This window comes from Heloderma suspectum, chromosome 4 (genome assembly GCF_057233095.1).
Source record: "Heloderma suspectum isolate Gila_16-S chromosome 4, 16-S_ref, whole genome shotgun sequence".
Lineage (NCBI taxonomy): Eukaryota > Metazoa > Chordata > Lepidosauria > Squamata > Helodermatidae > Heloderma > Heloderma suspectum.
In genome coordinates this window covers 104,156,819-104,174,657 of record NC_139461.1, presented here as the reverse complement: position 1 = coordinate 104,174,657, position 17,839 = coordinate 104,156,819, and the positions used below count along the sequence as shown (strand labels likewise).

General features: G+C 44.9%; 1 protein-coding gene across 3 annotated transcripts in view; it reads right to left on the bottom strand.

The window, feature by feature from the left end:
* The window catches only part of MBOAT1 (membrane bound glycerophospholipid O-acyltransferase 1), a 64,152-nt gene that overhangs the window by 22,734 nt on the left and 23,579 nt on the right, over positions 1-17,839 (bottom strand). For all 3 annotated transcript variants that reach the window (XM_084850153.1, XM_084850155.1, XM_084850154.1), the window contains 5 exons: positions 13,786-13,881; positions 8,305-8,360; positions 5,189-5,243; positions 1,588-1,771; positions 882-1,074 (listed from right to left, as the gene is read on the bottom strand). In XM_084850153.1, coding sequence (XP_084706279.1) covers positions 882-1,074; positions 1,588-1,771; positions 5,189-5,243; positions 8,305-8,360; positions 13,786-13,881 — 584 coding nt within the window. The remainder of the gene's footprint in view (positions 1-881; positions 1,075-1,587; positions 1,772-5,188; positions 5,244-8,304; positions 8,361-13,785; positions 13,882-17,839) is intronic.

Below are 17,839 nucleotides of genomic sequence, written 5' to 3'. Positions count from 1 at the left end.
CTTTGTTACCCTCCTCTGAACCCTCTCCAGTTTGTCTGCATCCTTCTTAAAATGTGGTGCCCAGAACTGGACACAGTACTCCAGATGAGTCCTAACCAGTGCTGAGTAGAGGGGAACTAATACTTCCCGGGATTTGGAAGCTATGCTTCTATTAATGCAGTCCAAAAGAGCATTTGCCTTTTTTGCAGCCACATCACATTGCTGGCTCATATTCAGCCTGTGATCTACAACAATTCCAAGATCCTTCTCACTTGTAGTGTTGTTGAGTCACGTATCCCCCATCTTGTAACTGTGCATTTGGTTTCTTTTTCCTAGGTGCAGAACTTGGCATTTCTCCCTATTAAATGTCATTCTGTTGTTTTCTGCCCAGCGCTCCAGTCTATCCAGATCACTTTGAATTTTGTTCCTGTCTTCCAAGGTATTAGCTATCCTGCCCAATTTTGTGTCATTTGCAAATTTGATCAGCATTCCCTGCACCTCCTCCTCCAAGTCATTAATAAAAATGTTGAAGAGCACTGGGCCCAGGACTGAGCCCTGCAGTACCCCGCTCGTTACCTCTCCCCAGTTGGAGAAGATCCCATTGATAAGCACTCTTTGAGTCCGATTCTGTAGCCAACTGTGGATCCACCGGATCGTTGTGTCATCTAGCCCACTTTGAGCTAGTTTGCTCCTCAGGATATCATGGGGCACTTGTCGAAAGCTTTGCTGAAGTCGAGGTATATTATGTCCACAGCATTCCCACAGTCCACAAGGGAGGTTACTTGATCAAAAAATGAGATTAGATTTGTCTGGCAGGATTGTTCTTGACAAATCCATGTTGGCTTCGAACATCAACCTTAAGCGTGCGCATGTATAAAAAAGAACCATTAAATCAAACTTACCTAGTGTCCATGCAAAGTAGTATTTTGGTTTTGAAGCTTGAATGACAACATACAGAAAGCCAAGTCTTGACAAGAACGAAGTCTTATCAATAAACTGTTTATCAACAATATATGCCACTGGGAAGCTTTTGGTAAGTGTCAGGAACAAAAGCAGAGATACAAGTGTGATGCAAAGCTTGTGCAGCACGGCTCCCTGGAAAGGACAACAAAACATTGCTGTCATCAGTTCTGAGACAAGGAAGGCTGAAAGACAAAGTGTTTCCTCTATATGAAAGGCGGATAAGAAATTAGCCAGTGGGGGTGTCAATCGTTGCCTGTACTTGCTACTATTCAAAAAGGAGTTGGCGGCGCAACGTGGAGTACTCCAGGCCCAATGCCAAGCCACCGTTTGGTGTTACGTGAATAAATAGTCAGGCGCCTCAGTCACATGCTCTCTCCCCTCCTCCACCAGCAGCAAGAGTCAATGTGCCTCTAAATACCAGAGCCAATATGCCTCGGGAAGCCCACAAGCAGGACATGAGGGAGGGTGCTATGGTGCTCAGGTCCTGCCTGTGGTCTTCCAGAGGCATCTGGTTGGCCACTGTGAGAAGAGAAACCTGGACTAGATAGGCTCTTGGTCTGATCCTGCATGGGTGTCCTTATTAGTATTAATGTTCATACTGTTTTATGACAAAAATGAATCAATACGTAGCATTTTACAACTTACCACTGGAGAAGGATCAGGAAGACTGTCAAGACCCCTTTGTTTCCTGTTGACTTCTAATAACTTCATCCGCACGTGTCTCCCTTCAATGAAGGCTACATAGTCCTTGTAATTGCTGCATGGGCCTGCTATGATACTCATGAAGTTGAGCTGATAGCTCAAATACTCCAATAAGGAAGGTCTTGCCCTGTGAAAACAGCCACACTTTTTTTAAAAAAAGAGCAAAATATGTTTAAATAGCACTTTAAATAGTGCTGCTTTAAGATTTAACTCAATGCAGACTGATAAGTATAGGATAGTTAATACTTTCTATTCAGAATAACATTCAGAATGGTGCTTCCAGATGAGGCTTTTATTGTTCAATTGCCTTGCCTCACTCCTGGAATTTTAGAGAGCTCCAGATGACATCGTCTAAAGTTTGTAACTCTCCTGTATTTTCCCTCCGCTTCTTCTGTCTTTTTGCTTATCCAAAACAATCTGGTAAGGAAGGTAAGACAGAATACCTGCACAATGCCTTTTAGCACTAGGAGCCCTCCATTTTGAAGCACTCCAAGCCCGAGAAAGCAAACAAACAGCACACAGGGATCACAGAATCATAGAATAGTAGGGTTGGAAGGGGCCTACAAGGCCATCGAGTCCAACCCCCCTTTCGCGCCCAGCCCCGCTTCGCGCCCCAGCCCGACCGGCCCAGCCCTCAAAGCCAATCCTTATCCCTCTATCAGTGACCCAGTACACACGATCTCAGGGTGGTTAATAAGACACCATGGCCCCATCTACATGGCACCACTTTCACCCCCCACCTCATCGCAACTGTGCAGCAATGCAGCTTCAAACTAGAATCCCCTGGGATATGCTTGCGATTTACTGTGGGCTTCCCTGACAGACTCGCTGTGCCCTTTTTTTTGGCCATTATACTTCAATGCGCAGCTGTGCGGTCCTGTGAGCGTGGGGGTGCAACACTTCATTGGCTGTTTTGTATTTTAGGGGTTCTGTTGTATCTTTCCCTCCCTTGTTAGTTAAAGATTGGTTGTTCTGTGCTCCTTCATTTCCATGCCATCTGTTTGTCAGTTCCCCAGCCCGAGGCTCTTGCGATGGTTCACACTCACAAGTGTGAGTTGTACGTGCCTACCCCTCACTCCGAAATGGCGGCCAGAGCAAAGATGGTCCTCCCCCAAGACCACTCCCCCCCCCGGCCCTTGGGCACTGAGTCCAAAAGCAACCATTGCGAAGAGACGAAGCTGCAAAAATGTGCGAAAGTGTGATTAAATAACTGGAAACGCCTCTCCCTGCCTCTGTAACTGCGCAGCTGCAAAGGGATGGGGGAAGTAAAGCGGCGCAAGCTCTACACACGCCTATAACATGCCCACCGCAAAATTTGAAGTTGGTTCAGGGAAGGGACAGATGGCCCGCAACCACGGGGAACCCCGCAGCAACCCCCCAAAATCACAGCAAAACGCCACCTTGGAAATCCGCAGTTTCCAGGAGAAAACTACAGATGGCTGTGAAGTGGCGACTGTGACATCTATCCCGACGGACCTCAACTCACAGCTGCCCTGGAGTAAAAGGCTCATTCAGACGGGGGCCATGGCTTGCTAACCACCCTGAATATGTTGGCATGTCTCCGGCATGTGACAGGCACAAGCAGCAGGAGAAATAAGCTGTGGCTTATTTCCCCACTGTGATCATGCAAGCACAGCCAGTATTTGAGATACCTCTTCTCCCAATAGAAAAAAATGAGCAACATGAATACGGTGCCAAAATCCCTCCTGTTGAGAAAATTTAGAAATGGATGTCTTTACAAATAGTCGTTCACATAGAAACAGTATTTTAAGCGTGGAGAAAGTGGTATGAATACAGTCACTGTGTTCCTATGCATTTGTTTTCAGGGCAGCGAGTTTGTCTTCAAATCGCTTCCTCCGTATTTGGGATGTCTGATCCACAGACAACAAGAAAACATACAAGGCCCAAATTAGATAAGATGCAGGAGACCTGCAACTGGACCTCCTGCCGTCTCCTTTCCTCCCCTCAAAGCAGCCATATATCCCCGCTCCACCCCAATTAATTTTATTAAAACATTTCTATCCCGCCTTCTGGTCCGAAGGCACACATATACCCCTGCCAAGGCGGTGAACATTAAAAACAATTATATCAATTAAAAACAATGATATCAATTAAAAACACAAACAGACCAGGATTACAAAAGGTCATAGAGAAATATTTTATAAACACACACACCTCATTAAGCAGTTATGTAACTAGAATTTGTTCCCTATCCAAATGGTTGCTGAAAGAGCCAAGTCTTTGCTGCTCACCAAAAGGTGAACAGCAGTGGTAAAGCCAGGAAGGCCTCTGGGGAGAATATTCCACAATGCTGGTACAGTGACTGAGACTCATTCCTCAGAAGGAGAGGCAAGGCAAGAAGAGGGACAGAGAGAGAGAGTTTCTGAGTCTATTTAAGTGTTTGCGTGGGTTTGTACTGAAGGTGGGGGTACTTAAGAAGGCAGTGTGGTACTGGAGAATTTCCACCCACCCATGCTGTTTTCCTACTCTAAATCCTTTCTGTATGCTGCTATTTGCCCGCTAGGAAAACATGCATGTATCCATATGTTTTCCCCACAAGGATAGATAGCAGCATTAGGGGTGGGGGATGCATGGACAATGATTTAGATTAGGAAGACAGCATAGGGCAAAGGCTTTTAAAACTATCCTTTCCCCAGCACTATGGTCCTGATTCAAATTGGACTCTGGTGTGGCCGCTTTTTAAAAGAAATGTTGAGAGATCCAATCACAGATAAAAATGACACATGCATATATACCTTCTTTTTGAAAACTTATAGTTAAATGCCTTGTAGAGTTAAAATCATACATATTAAATTAGCGGAGTACTGAGAGCTTCAATAATCATTCTCCTCGTAACAGATGGAGAAAGACAGGATGTTGTACAAACAACCCAATCCCAACTACCTTTGCTTGGAAGTCAGCCCACTCTATTAAAGTCAACAGAATGTACAAGGGAGAATGATTAGGATCACAGCCTAAAGCAATTTTCCCTTACCAGTTGTTTCTAGCATGTGCACTTTGTTCTACATATTTCTGTTCCAACAACATTTCACTCCTTGCTAGAGTAGGCACCAAATCCTTAGCCAACTTTCTCTCTTCTGCACTTTTGAAAGCTAGGCAAGAGGTAAGGGTACACGTGTATGTGTGTGGGCGCGTGTGTGTGTGTTGGGGGGGAAGTCACAAGTACTTCTGAACTTCCAAATTTTTGGAATGTTTCAACAGCTGATATTTAGTTCACACACTTGCATGTCCATCACAGTGTACATGAAAAAACACACATACTCAAAGTCAGTCAATGGGAAGCAAGGAGTCCATTAATGGGAACCCCATCTTCAACAAAGGATGGGTCCCCAAAATATAAAACTAACTCCAGTGTTGCAAAGTGTGTGGGGAATGATATGGATTACAATACCATAACATTGCGGAAATCCTAGCTATTGAGTCACAGAACTAAACACATAAGCTATCTCACAAAACTATACAGTATACACAACAATAAATTCATTTTTTAAAGATTAGATTAATAGAAGAGTTACTTCCTTACTTTATAGCAAGTTGATTCTGCTCAGTAGTTAGTTCTTCAGCTTTTCGGCCTATTCCTAGCAAGAACAAGTAGCAGAAGAATCATATCAGACATTGTGGGGAGGAAAACCAACTACAGATAATAATCAAATATGAATACGAGTGATAACAAGTACATTAACAAATGCTGTATATATTATCCCACATTTATTCTTGCCCTGTTTTCAGTAGCCTACTTTCTTTCACCTTTTTTTAAATTTACCAGCCTAACAAACCTCTACGGCAGGAGTGTTGAACACCTTTCAGCCTGAAGATGGAATTCCATTTCGAAGACATTCTCAGGGCCACATTCGCCCGGGGGGGGGGGGGGGGGTTTGAAGGCAAATGGGACAAGGCAAAAGGGGCAGGGCCAAAATACCAAAAAAGCAGCCTATTTGAGTTTAAAGCTGTGACTGCCGGTAACTAAGTCTTAGGAGAGGCATTTCAACCTTTCACAGTGGGGTAAAATCTGCACAAGAGCGGGAAAGCCATCAAACGACCAACGGTTGGAGGAAAGGGGCATTGCTATCTAGGAACATAGAAGGGCCAGATTTGGAACCCAGGAGGGCTGGATTCAGCTGCTATGCCCGAGGTGCTCAACTGCTCATTGCTCAACTGTTTCCAACAGAGACAAAGAGCCTCAAACAATTGTCCCTCCTCCCAGCAATGAATGCATATTAGTTTCAGAGTTGTCTGAAGGTTCCATAGTCCTCCTTTGTATTGCAACGCAAACAGCAAGTTCTCAGTACTCAAGACACAACTTTGCAATACTGGGGAAATGCAGTTTTCTACAGCTGTTTCCATTGCCCTGGTGAATACTTAGTGGAATGTGCTCCTCCACTGTCATGGCCACCTACTGGAAAGGGAGTGTTGAAAAGTTACTTTGGATTCCAAGAGTTCAGAGGGGGATAAAAAGCCATCAGCAAAAGTTCAAAAGAAAGGACAACGCCAGAAAAGAAGGACTCACTTTGCATGATGACCAAATGCAAAATAACCATTTGTCCCATCTCTGTGGTGAATCCCTTGTGTTGCTGCTGCTAGCAAAAAGAGAGATCGAAAGAGATACATCCAGTATAGGTACTGTGATTGCTCTGCACATTATAGCCCCACCTTCTCCAACTGCCCCCCTCCCCACTTCCTTCTTTGGGTTAGGGGCTCCACTTTGGGAGAAGATGAAAGAGGATAGAGATCCTGCCTTTATTTCTTTTTCTTTTTTTAATTACCACTATTTCAGGAGCCCTTTTCTTTGTATTCTCTCTTCTTCTTCTTGCAGGCTTTCTGCTTGCCCTCTCCAGCCCTCAAGCAATGTCTGCAATGTTTAAGTAGTGCACACACTTTTCACTTTAGCAAACTATCCCCTTTACGTGCAATCACATTAAATGTGGCATTGACCTGCAAAATCTAAACTGTAGCTAAAGGCACATTCCATGTGTATCTACACTATTTATTTATTATTGCATTTATATCCTATCGTTTTTCATCTTGCAAGGAGCCCAAGGCAGCTTACATTATCCTCCCCCTCCTCTCCATTTTATCCTCATAACAACAATCCTGTGAGGTAGGTTGGGCTGAGAGTCTGTGACTGGCCCAAAGTCACCCAGGGAGCTTCCATGGCCAAGTGGGGACTAGAAACCGGATCTCCCGGCTCCTAGTCCAACACTCTCACCATACACCACACTAGTACACCACACTATACACTCATATTGGTTTTATATTAGTTTTAACTGGGATATAGTTTCCAGGGAATTCTGGAGATCCATTGTAGTCCCCTTGCAGAACTGCAGTTTCAGGACTGGAGACATACCACAACTCAGTAGCATACGTTTTAATGCAGAAGATCCCAGGTTCTATCCCTGGCATATCTATATAAAAAGATCAGAGAGCAAAGGATGGGAAAGACCTCTGCTGGAAACCCTGGAGAACCACTAATTAATTAATTACATTTATACCCCACCTTTCTTCCAATGTGGAACTCAAGGTAGCCACATGTGGTTCCCAGGTGGTCTCCCCTCCAAGCACTGACCAGACCAGACCTGCTTAGCTTCAGCAGGGTGGCTGCCTCATGTGCCTTCAGATCATGTCCTGGGGCGAATCGGAGTAGACAACACCAGGGTAGATGGACAAATAGTTTGATGTAAGAGAGCTTCTTATGTTCCTGTGAGAAAGACTATTCACCCAGTTTAACGTTACATTCCTATATGCACTTACCTGGGAATAAGTTCAGTTGAACTCCATAGAACTTACTTCTATGTAGACACACATAGGTTTGTGCTGCATACCTATGATGAAGATATACCCTTTGACTGATATTTGGACACACCTAAAGTCTGTCACTGGCCCCATGCACTGCTTCATACCAGAACCACAACTTCAAAACTGGAACCTATTTTGAAGTACTGAGAAACAGATATCCTAGCTTTATTAGATTATTTTTGAATTAGAGTATTTATGCAATACATAAAGTTTTAACTATTCACATACACTATTCACATTGAATAGGCTTTGTTTGATGAAAATGATCAAAATAAAGCTTAGGGATTTAAAGGTTCCAGGATTTGTGATTTTTTAATCTACCACAGTGCCTCTCTCCCCACCACTAAATAAAAGAGCCAGAAAGGCATGAACACAGTGTTGCAAAAATATTTTGATTGTTCTGTTTCCAAGCAAAAAAGGATTTTGACATATGTTCTGTGGGGGGAAAGAGGTTATGAAGTTTTTTAATCTTTCCATAAACATGACCTAGTTAACCAAGTCACTTAGTCAAAGCAGCCAGGCATGCGACTCATGACAACATACTTAGGATCTCCACAGTAAACCACTGAAATTTAGCAGAATCCGTTACGATGCTTTCATTCTCTTTTACAGTGAAAACAGCAGAGCAAAAGAAGTGTTAAGTGAGATCATATTCCATGTACTTCAGCTCAGACTGTTTTTTTATTAGAAGGAAAGGCAGACAGAACCCTAACTGTAAAAAAATGACTTAAGGTCTTGGCAAATGTAGACTGTTTTTGCTGCTTTTCCCCAAAGACTGCCAGTATCTATTTAGAGAACTTTTGGAGAAGCCATTGTGACTGAAAGTAGAAATGAAATCTTCCTTACCATCATGCACCTGGAAGGCAAGAGTTGTGATCTTCTGCGTTACAATCATCAATGGACTATAATACAACGTAGAAAAACTGTGTGTCATATCTTGCATGTTTCAAAATGTGATTATATGTATTTTTCACATTCATACACTATTCTGGCTTGAAGAAGCTCAATGCAACATGCATGGAGTTATTCTCATCACCTGCTAAGATAGGCTAGGCAAGTTCACATAATGAGCTTCACATCTAAATGAGGTTGCGAACCTGGGTCTCCCTGGTCCAAGTCAAACACTCTATCCGCTACACCATATTTCCACATGTGTGTTAATTTCCACCAGGTGCAATCCTATAACACAATTACTAGCTCCACCGAACAGAGTAATTCTCTTCCAAGCAAACATGCATAGGATTGTGGTGACACTTGTTTTAATTGTTTTTTACTGCAAAATACCACACATTTCAAGTGCACTTAAGCGCACTTAAGAGAGCAATCCTATGTCCCCTAGACAGCATCTGAGGAAAATAGAATTTTTCGGTTTCCCAGCTCTGAGCTCGTAGACAGAGCTACGAGTTCGTAGTCGGGCAACCATGCTCCCTGCCCCCTCTCCCTCACAGCCAGAGCGGAGAGAACTGTGACAGCTGCCCCTCCGTGCCTGTCCGTGCTCATAATACGGAGCACAGACAGGGGGAAAAGGGGGCATTCCCAGAGGCGGGGTGGGGACCACAGAACAGACCTGTTTTAGACAACTTCCTATGTGGTCCCCAGCCCCGTTTCTGCCCCCTCCCCGAAGCAGCATTTAGACGCCCAAAATCAGGCGTCTAAGGAAAACTGCAGGGCTGCCAGAGGACGGCCTCTCCTCTGTGCTTCGGCCTCCCTGCATTGGATAGTCGGTCGCCTCTGACTTCAAAGGAAGTTGGAGGCAATCATCTATTGATAAAAATTATTCAGAGTCCTTTACCACATAATGCAGAGAAATAACTTAAGAAATAAGTTTCGTAAGTTAAGAAACTTAATAGTTTCTGTAAGACAGTACAGAAACTATTAAGGACAATATTGCCTTTTATGCATCAGAATTCAACTAATGTAACTGATACTTTAAAGAACTATCCCCCAAACTGTAGGTGGCATAGAACACAGTGATTTGTCTCCTGGCAAGGTGGGCCAACACGCACAATGCTCCATAACATCTTGCTGATTTGTTAGTAGGGCTGTTCAATGTTTTTTGCGATTACTTAAGAAGTAGTTATGTTTTAGTGTGTATTTGTAGTTTTTATGGTTTCTGTCATATTTGTAAGCTGTGCTGAATGTTTGGAGTGGTGGGGTATAGCTATTTTGAATAGATAAATAATATGCACTACCTCTAAATATTCTCCCTCACATACCAGAAAATACTGGTTCTTACCTAAATAGCTTGAACCATGCATACCTTATGTCTCATAGTGAATTAGGTAATGTGCTTTGAACAGAAATGAGCTCTGCGAGATTACTGTTCAACTCAACGGCCACCGGGTTCTATCTTGTCCCTCACATTGTTAACATATACATGAAACTGCTGGGAGAGGTCATTTGGAGCTTCGGAGTGGGGTGCCACCAATGTGCTGATGATACCCAACTCTATAGCTCTTTGTCAGCTAATACCAAGGAAGCAGTCAAAACTCTTGAGCATGCCTGGATTTGAAAATGGGCTGGATGGCAGTGAACAAGGCAAGCTAAAGTTAAATCTAGACAAGACAGAGGTGTTGTTGGTAAGGAGAAAGCCTGAATCAGGGAATGGAATTCAGCCTGTTCTGGAAGGGGTTACTCTCCCCCTGAAAGTCCATGGCTTAGAAATGCTCCTTGATCCTACACTGTCTCTGGATCTTCAGATGGCAGTGGTGGCGAACTATGATTGGCCCCACTCTCTTGGTTTTTAGAAAGGGTGTGAAGACTCATCTTTTCAATTTCGCCTTTTAAAATGTGTAGGTTTTAATGTTTTAATGATTTTACTGTGCTTAATGTTCTTGTTTTATTGCTGCAAGGTTTTACTGTTTTAAATTGTTGTACACCCTCTTGATGGCTTTTTAGCAGATAAGGCAGTATATAAATGTTAAATAAATAAATAAATAAATAAAATATAACATTAGCAATGGCACATAGCAAGGCATTTGTGACAGTTGTTCCATAATTGTTTGACCACATCCCCTTGTCAGGATGTCCTCTGGAACAGGTCTTTCCATGTTCAAATTCACAGCCTACAGGCCAAGCCAAATTTTGAGGCAAATTAATTGTAACTCAGTCTCTGGGTGCCCATAATGAACTACCACCGATTGTGCATGCTCACATACATGTAGGGATGTCAGAGAATTTCTCCACGAATCTCGGGGAGGCCGAATGCCAGCGCATTCGGCCCCCCGAAATTGGTGGAGAAACGGTCTGCCCCCCCGCCCCCCCCCGGGACGGGACTTACCTTGCGCGAATGTCCCTGGCGGCGGCAGCTCCGGCAACTGCGGCGGCCGGTCTTCCGACCGGCTGCCACCGCCGCCATTTCCAAGTTGAAAAAAAAAAAAAAGTGATAGGCTACGTAAAGATTTACATAGCCTATCACGGCTAGATTTTTAAAAAACACCGTGATAGGCTACGTAAATGTTTACGTAGCCTATCATGGTTGAGTGGAAAAAAAACAACAACCGCACGTACGCAAATGGCGGCGCCCATGGGCACCGCCATTTGCGTTCCTTATTTTGGCACGTGTAGTCTATGTAAACATTTACGTAGACTACAGCGAAAATAAGGGGAACGCAAATAGCGTTCCCCTTATTTTCGCTGAAGTCTACCTAAATGTTTACGTAGACTACACGTGCCAAAATAAGGAACGCAAATGGCGGCACCCATGGGCGCCGCCATTTGCGTACGCGCAGGTTTTTTTTTTCACTCAGCCGTGATAGGTTACGTAAACATTTATGTAGCCTATCACGGCTGACTGCAGGGACGCAAACGGCGGTGGCTACGGCCACCGCCATTTGCTTCCCGGCAGGACAGGATTCGCAGCGGGAGGGACGGGGCGCCTCCCCCCGGCCAGAATTTTGGGGGGGGAGGGACGGGGCGCCTCCCTCCCCGGCCAGAATTTCGGGGGGGAGGGACGGGGCACCTCCCCCCCGGCCAGAATTTTGGGGGGGGGAGGGACAGGGCACCTCCCCCCTACCGCAAATCAACTTTCGGGTTCAGGTAAGTGACTTTCGTACATCCCTAGTGTGTGCACACTCACAGAGCAAGTAGCTTTGCACATGTATATGGCAACACATTCTTTCAATGTACTTTCAGTGTTCTAGGATGCTACTGAAATTCCCTCTTCTTCACAACTATTAAAGGTTCACAAGTCCTGTCCTCTTTTGCATGTGGCCATGCTAGAAAAAAGTTAGTAATAATTTTTGCTGATTAAGTGAAGCTTGTCTTTCTGAATGCAAGAGAGATAAAGCTTTCTAATTGGCAAGGAATCTTTAGACAGTTTAAAGACTACAGGTATGTGGGCTTGATCTCTTTGGACAGTGATTATTACTCTTCTAAAATCTGAACCATAATCAGCTATTATTATTATTATTTAAATTCAAACATGAGAGAAATTACAAAAATATTAAGAAGAAAACACAAAGAAAACAGCCACTCACCAACATAATCCTCTTGGTGCAAAAGAATAAGACATATAATTACAGAAAGAACTAATGAAATCTTTCAAGTGCTTAAATCCAAACAGGTAAAACATATCAACAAGCCGAACCAGTGCTAATGTTTTAATCTTTAAGCAAGTAGAAAAGAAACTATGATACTGACATATTATACAGCAGGGACAGACAGAAAGTAGATCTCCAGATGTTTTGGATTTTCATCTCTGAGCATTCCTGACCATTAGCCATGCTGGCAGGGGCTTCCAGAGTTGGTCCAAAACAACTGAAGATCTGTCTGCCCACCTGCTATACACTATACATTTCTGCTTTTTGAGCAACAGGCCAGCACACACCTTCCTATGGATTCTTCAGTGCTCACCTGCTCATTCCTAGCCCTTCATTATTGATGGGCATGTTTCTTTCGGAATGCAAATACATAATAAGGTTTGGAATATTATTACCCTGCCAAGAGTCTCCTATCTCATTTATTCCTTGTCTCAGTTCCCTGCCTCCTCTGCTGTCTTCCTCAAACCTCTTTCTCTTTCACCTGAGTTCCTATTTCACTGTCCATTCCCTGCTGTGTCCTTTTTTACAGACACCTCACCCAGGTTCCCTGCTCAACCTTCTTTATCTCCTTGGAGCTCTTCACCCAGCATGGTCTGTCACATGAAGGTATTTTTGTCCCTAGGGGATCTGTGACATTTTAATATTAACAAAACGGAAAGTGTATCTTTCCCCTCAATGAAGCTAGACAACTATTCTAACACTTGTGTTCTCTAGGCAGCATGACTGTTCATGAGCAGTCCATGAGATCACACCAGCTCAACCAATCAGTATCAGCAACTTCAGATCCACAAGTACAACATAATATAATTGTAATGTAATGGTAAGATTTCAGTTTATTTGAACATTATGCTCTACAGTATTTAAGTAATTTCTGAACATCAGTAAAGTTCCTAAAGCACTTGAACTTCAGTTCAAGGATAGCTAACATGGCCACCACTGGACATAAACAAAGTATAATCTGTGTATTTGGTTTGGTTGTAGTTAATTAATGCTATCTGTACATTATTTCCACAAACTTATCATATATCAAATCTTAAAGATAAGTCACACTTAACCTATCCTGAAAATGACATACAGCCGTCTGTCACAGAAACGCTGTGTCATCTATCTATTATAATAATAAAGCAGTATGTGTGTGTATGTGTGTGTCTGTGCCATAGTTTCAAGCCTGTGAATCCTAGGCACCTGAAACTTGGCATGAATACTAAAGAGACGCTAGGGGTGTGCACCTCAGGGTTATTTGGTTTCTACAATGCATTAATTTTAATTAATTTAAAAGTTTCTGTTTGAAGCCTGTAGTACCACCTTCAGTCACTAGGTAGCAGACTTCCATAACCAGCATATAGCTTTGCAGTAGATATAGTTTGAAGCCGGGGGGTAGTTTAAAGGACAGAGTTATACAGCTGCCCCGCCACCTGCTGTGGAGCAGCCCCCCCTCAGGTGACTGGAATGGACAGACTCCTCCCTCAGGGGACTACAGGGGTGCAGCATGTCAGGGGCTGTGCCTAGGGGTGCTAGGAGCTGTGGCTTCTCTCAGACAGAGTGGGCACAATCTGTCCAAGTCTGCCAGCTGTGTAACTTAGCTTAACGACTTCACTGTATATAACAAATGGTTATTCTAACTTGTGCAAAGCCAGGTAGGTTTGCTAGTTAGAAATACAATTGATGTTTATTTTGAAATGTTAAACAAGTAAATAAAAACAATCAGCCAGAAGACCTTGAATTCCTCTTATTTCTATTTTATCATTGCACATAATATATTAACAAAAGTATTATCACTACTTACCCAGAGAAATCTGTAGTGAGAATACCATAGTGGAATATGTATATCCGACTAATGTGGCACAGCGTGAGATATCCCATAGCTACCATAAAAGAGTACCTAAAATCATATACATTTATTACATGAAGCAACTGCAACCCAAACTCAAAACTGCCTCCCAATCAGATTTGATCATTTTGCCATATCAAGATTTCTGGGGCTTGTAAGCTTAATATGCAGTATCAAAAAATTTTCTAGCTAAGTCTTCCAAGTACCCATGGCGTTCCTACAGCTTCCTACCCCAAAAGTACGTTCAGAGAATTCTTATTGATTTCCAAAGCATAGCAAAGCTTTTCCCTGACATTTCCCAAACACAGTCCTCCTCACTATATATTGTAGACAGGTTTTTTGTTTTTGATTTTTAAAGTAAATAGTGCAAATCAAAGTGAGATTGGGGAGGAGTGAAGGGTGGGGAAGCAAAGTGCCAGATCTACTGCACCATACAAAGTCCTGCTGGCTCATGCCAGCCAATGCAAAAGGTAGGAAGAATGGTTTTTCAGAATAAAGCATTCTAGAAAATATTTCCCAAAAAATATTTAAAAATATTTTTTTGGAAACTCAAAACACTGGTAAGAATACACATTGTTTTAACCTCTAAGGTGATCTGCAGGCCTCCATAGCGCATAGTGTGCTTTGTTGATTAGAACACTTATTTAGTACATTTATAACCCATCTTTCTTCCATCATGGAACTCAAGGTGGCTTATAATGGGTTCCCAGGTCTCCTATCTATTTAACTAGCTTTCACAATAGCAGCACAATATGTTCAAAGAAATTCAAAGAATACATTAAAGTTATAAGAATAACTTATTTCGTATGCACAGCAGCCGAGGGGAGGGGGAGTGGCTGTTATCTACCGAGAGTCCTTGGTCTTCACCAGACCCCCTCTCCGGGAGACCAAGGTTGCTGAGTGCATGTACTGGAGGTTGGGCCCGAAGGGCAGTCTGGGGATTCTGCTCATGTACCGTCCACCCCGCTGCACGACTGACTCCCTGGCCGAGGTGCTTGAGGTGGTCTCTGATGTGCATGTGCAGTCCCCTAACTTACTGGTGTTGGGGGACTTCAACGTACATTCGGATGCCATCCTCACAGGAGCACCTCGGGACTTCATGGAGACCATGGCCTCCTGGGAGCTGCACCATATTCTAACTGGGCCCACCCATGTAGCCGGTCATGCACTAGACCTTGTGTTTGTTTCTGGAGAAGTGGGGAGTGATCTGGAAGTCGGGGGTATATCCACCACCCCCTTGTCATGGTCAGATCACTATCTGGTGACGTTGGACTTCTCGGTTCCACAACCCCTCCACAGGGGTGGAGGACCCATTAAAATGGTCTGCCCCAGGTGTCTTATGGATCCAAATGGATTCCTGAACGCGCTTGGGGATTCTCTGGGGCATGCCAACGGCCACTCGGTCGAGACCCTGGTGGGTGGGTGGAATGCCGCAATCACTGGAGCATTAGATCGGGTGGCTCCGAAACTCCCTCTCCCCCTGAACAGGGCTCGGACTGCACCATGGTTCAATCCGCAGTTACGAGCTCTGAAACAGGAGGTGAGACGGCTAGAGCGTCGGTGGCGGAAGTCTCGCTCCAAAGACGATCAGACACGGGCTAGAGCTGTATCTTCAGCCTATCACGTGGCGGTGAAGGCAGCAAAAAAGGAATATTATGCTGCCTCCAGCGCGTCTGCAGAGTGCTGTCCCAGGAGGCTGTTCCAAGTGATCCAGAGCCTGGTCGGTCCTGTGGCTCCGGAACCACTGGAGCATTCTAAGACCTCCTGTGAGGCCTTGGCAAGGCACTTTGCAGATAAAATTGATCAGATTAGGTGTGTTACTCTACATGCTGTGGATACAGTTAGTGAGCAAGAGGCGGCCTGTGGCAAACTGGTTTTGTGGGATCGGTTCCAGCTTCTTCCTCCTGATGAAGTGGACAAGGTGCTTTCATCGGTACGGCCGACCACCTGCTTACTTGATCCTTGCCCATCTTGGCTCATTATGAGCTGCAGAGAGAGACTGGGTGAGGGGATCAAGGCGGTGGTGAACGCCTCCCTTGAGGAGGGAGTGATGCCATCAGCCCTCAAGGAGGCAGTGATAAGACCGCTCTTAAAGAAGCCCTCCTTGGATCCTCAAGTTTTGAACAACTTTCGCCCAGTCTCAAATCTGCCATTTTGGGGCAAGGTGATTGAGCGGGTGGTGGCGGTGCAGTTGAAGGCACACTTGGAAGAAACTGATTATCTAGACCCATTTCAGTCGGGCTTCAGGCCTGGGCATGGGACAGAAACGGCCTTGGTCACCTTGGTAGATGATATGAGGAGGGCTCTGGATAGGGGTGAATGCTCCTTCCTTGTTCTCCTCGACCTCTCAGCGGCTTTCGATACCGTTGACCACGGTATCCTCCTGGACCGCCTGGAGGGGTTGGGCATTGGGGACACCGTATTGCGGTGGTTCCAGTCCTTCCTCTCCGGCAGGTGCCAGAGGATAGCACTGGGAGAGGAGGTTTCGGACCTGTGGCCACTCACTTGTGGGGTGCCACAGGGTTCCATCCTCTCCCCGATGCTATTTAACATCTATGTGAAGCTGCTGGGGGCTATCATCAGGAGGTTTGGGGTGCAGTGTCATCAATATGCGGATGACACGCAGCTCTACCTCTCGTTTAAATCTTCGCCAAGGTTGGCCGTAGAATCCCTCTCCAAATGTCTGGAGACGGTGAGTGGCTGGATGGGGAGGAATAGGCTGAAGCTGAACCCTGACAAGACCGAGGTACTTTTGGTGGGAGACAAGAGGAGGCTGGGGGATGTTGACCTGGTGTTGAATGGGGTACGGCTACCCTTGAAAGACCAGGTCCGCAGCCTGGGGGTCATTTTGGACTCCTAGCTGTCCATGGAGGCTCAGGTGCCAGCTGTGAGCCAGACAGCGCTGTATCAACTCCATCTGATACGGCGGCTGCGCCCCTTCCTTCCCGACCATCTGCTCCCATTGGTAGTACATGCCCTGGTCTCCTCTCGTTTAGACTACTGTAATGCGCTCTATGTGGGGTTACCCTTGAAGACGGTTCGGAAACTGCAGCTGGTACAGAACGCGGCGGCTCGCCTGATTAAAGGCAGCCGCCGGCGAGATAACATCACTCCAGTGCTGAAGGAGTTGCACTGGTTACCAGTTGTTTTCCAGGCCAAATTCAAGGTGTTGGTTTTGACCTTTAAAACCCTATATGGTTCCGGCCCAGCCTATCTTAAGGAGCACCTCCAGCAACACCAGACAGGCCGCTTAACAAGATCAGCCTCGGATGGCCTTCTCTCTGTCCCATCAGCCAAGACAGCTAGACTGGTGGGGACGAGGGAGAGGGCCTTTTCTGTGGTGGCCCCCACTCTGTGGAACTCCCTCCCTAGGGAACTCCGTCATGCCCCCTCTTTAATGAGCTTCCGTCGTGCATTAAAAACGTTGTTGTTCAGGCAGGCATTTGGGGTGGGTTAGGGTATTTTAGAAAATGTTTTTATTGTAGAGTTTTATTGTTTTAAACTGTTTTTATTGTATGTTGTACATCGCCCAGAGTGGCTGGGTGACCAGCCAGATGGGCAATTAATAAATTTAATAATAAATACATACATAAATAAATAGAATATAATTATCAGACTAGACCACAGCACAGTGAAACAATTCACAGAGGTCAAGCCAAATGCCTGACCAAACAGGAAAAAGTCTTCATCTAGCAGCAAATGGCCATTACGGACGAGGCAAAGTGAACCTCTCGTGGAAGGAGTAACGCATTGCCACCCCACTACAAACTGTACATCAGCTGTTGAAGGAACATGTAGAAGGGCATCTCCAGCTGACCAGAGGACAGGGGTAGGCAGAAAGTAGGTTTCTAGGTGTTTTGGTCTTCAACTCCTAGCATTCCTGATCATGGGCCATGCTGACATCCTGGGAGTTGAAGTCTAAAACATATGGAGACCTACCTTCTGCCCACCCCTGATATAGGCCAGATGTGGACAGCGTGCAGGCCTTGGTGGGTCTCTCTTGTGGCCT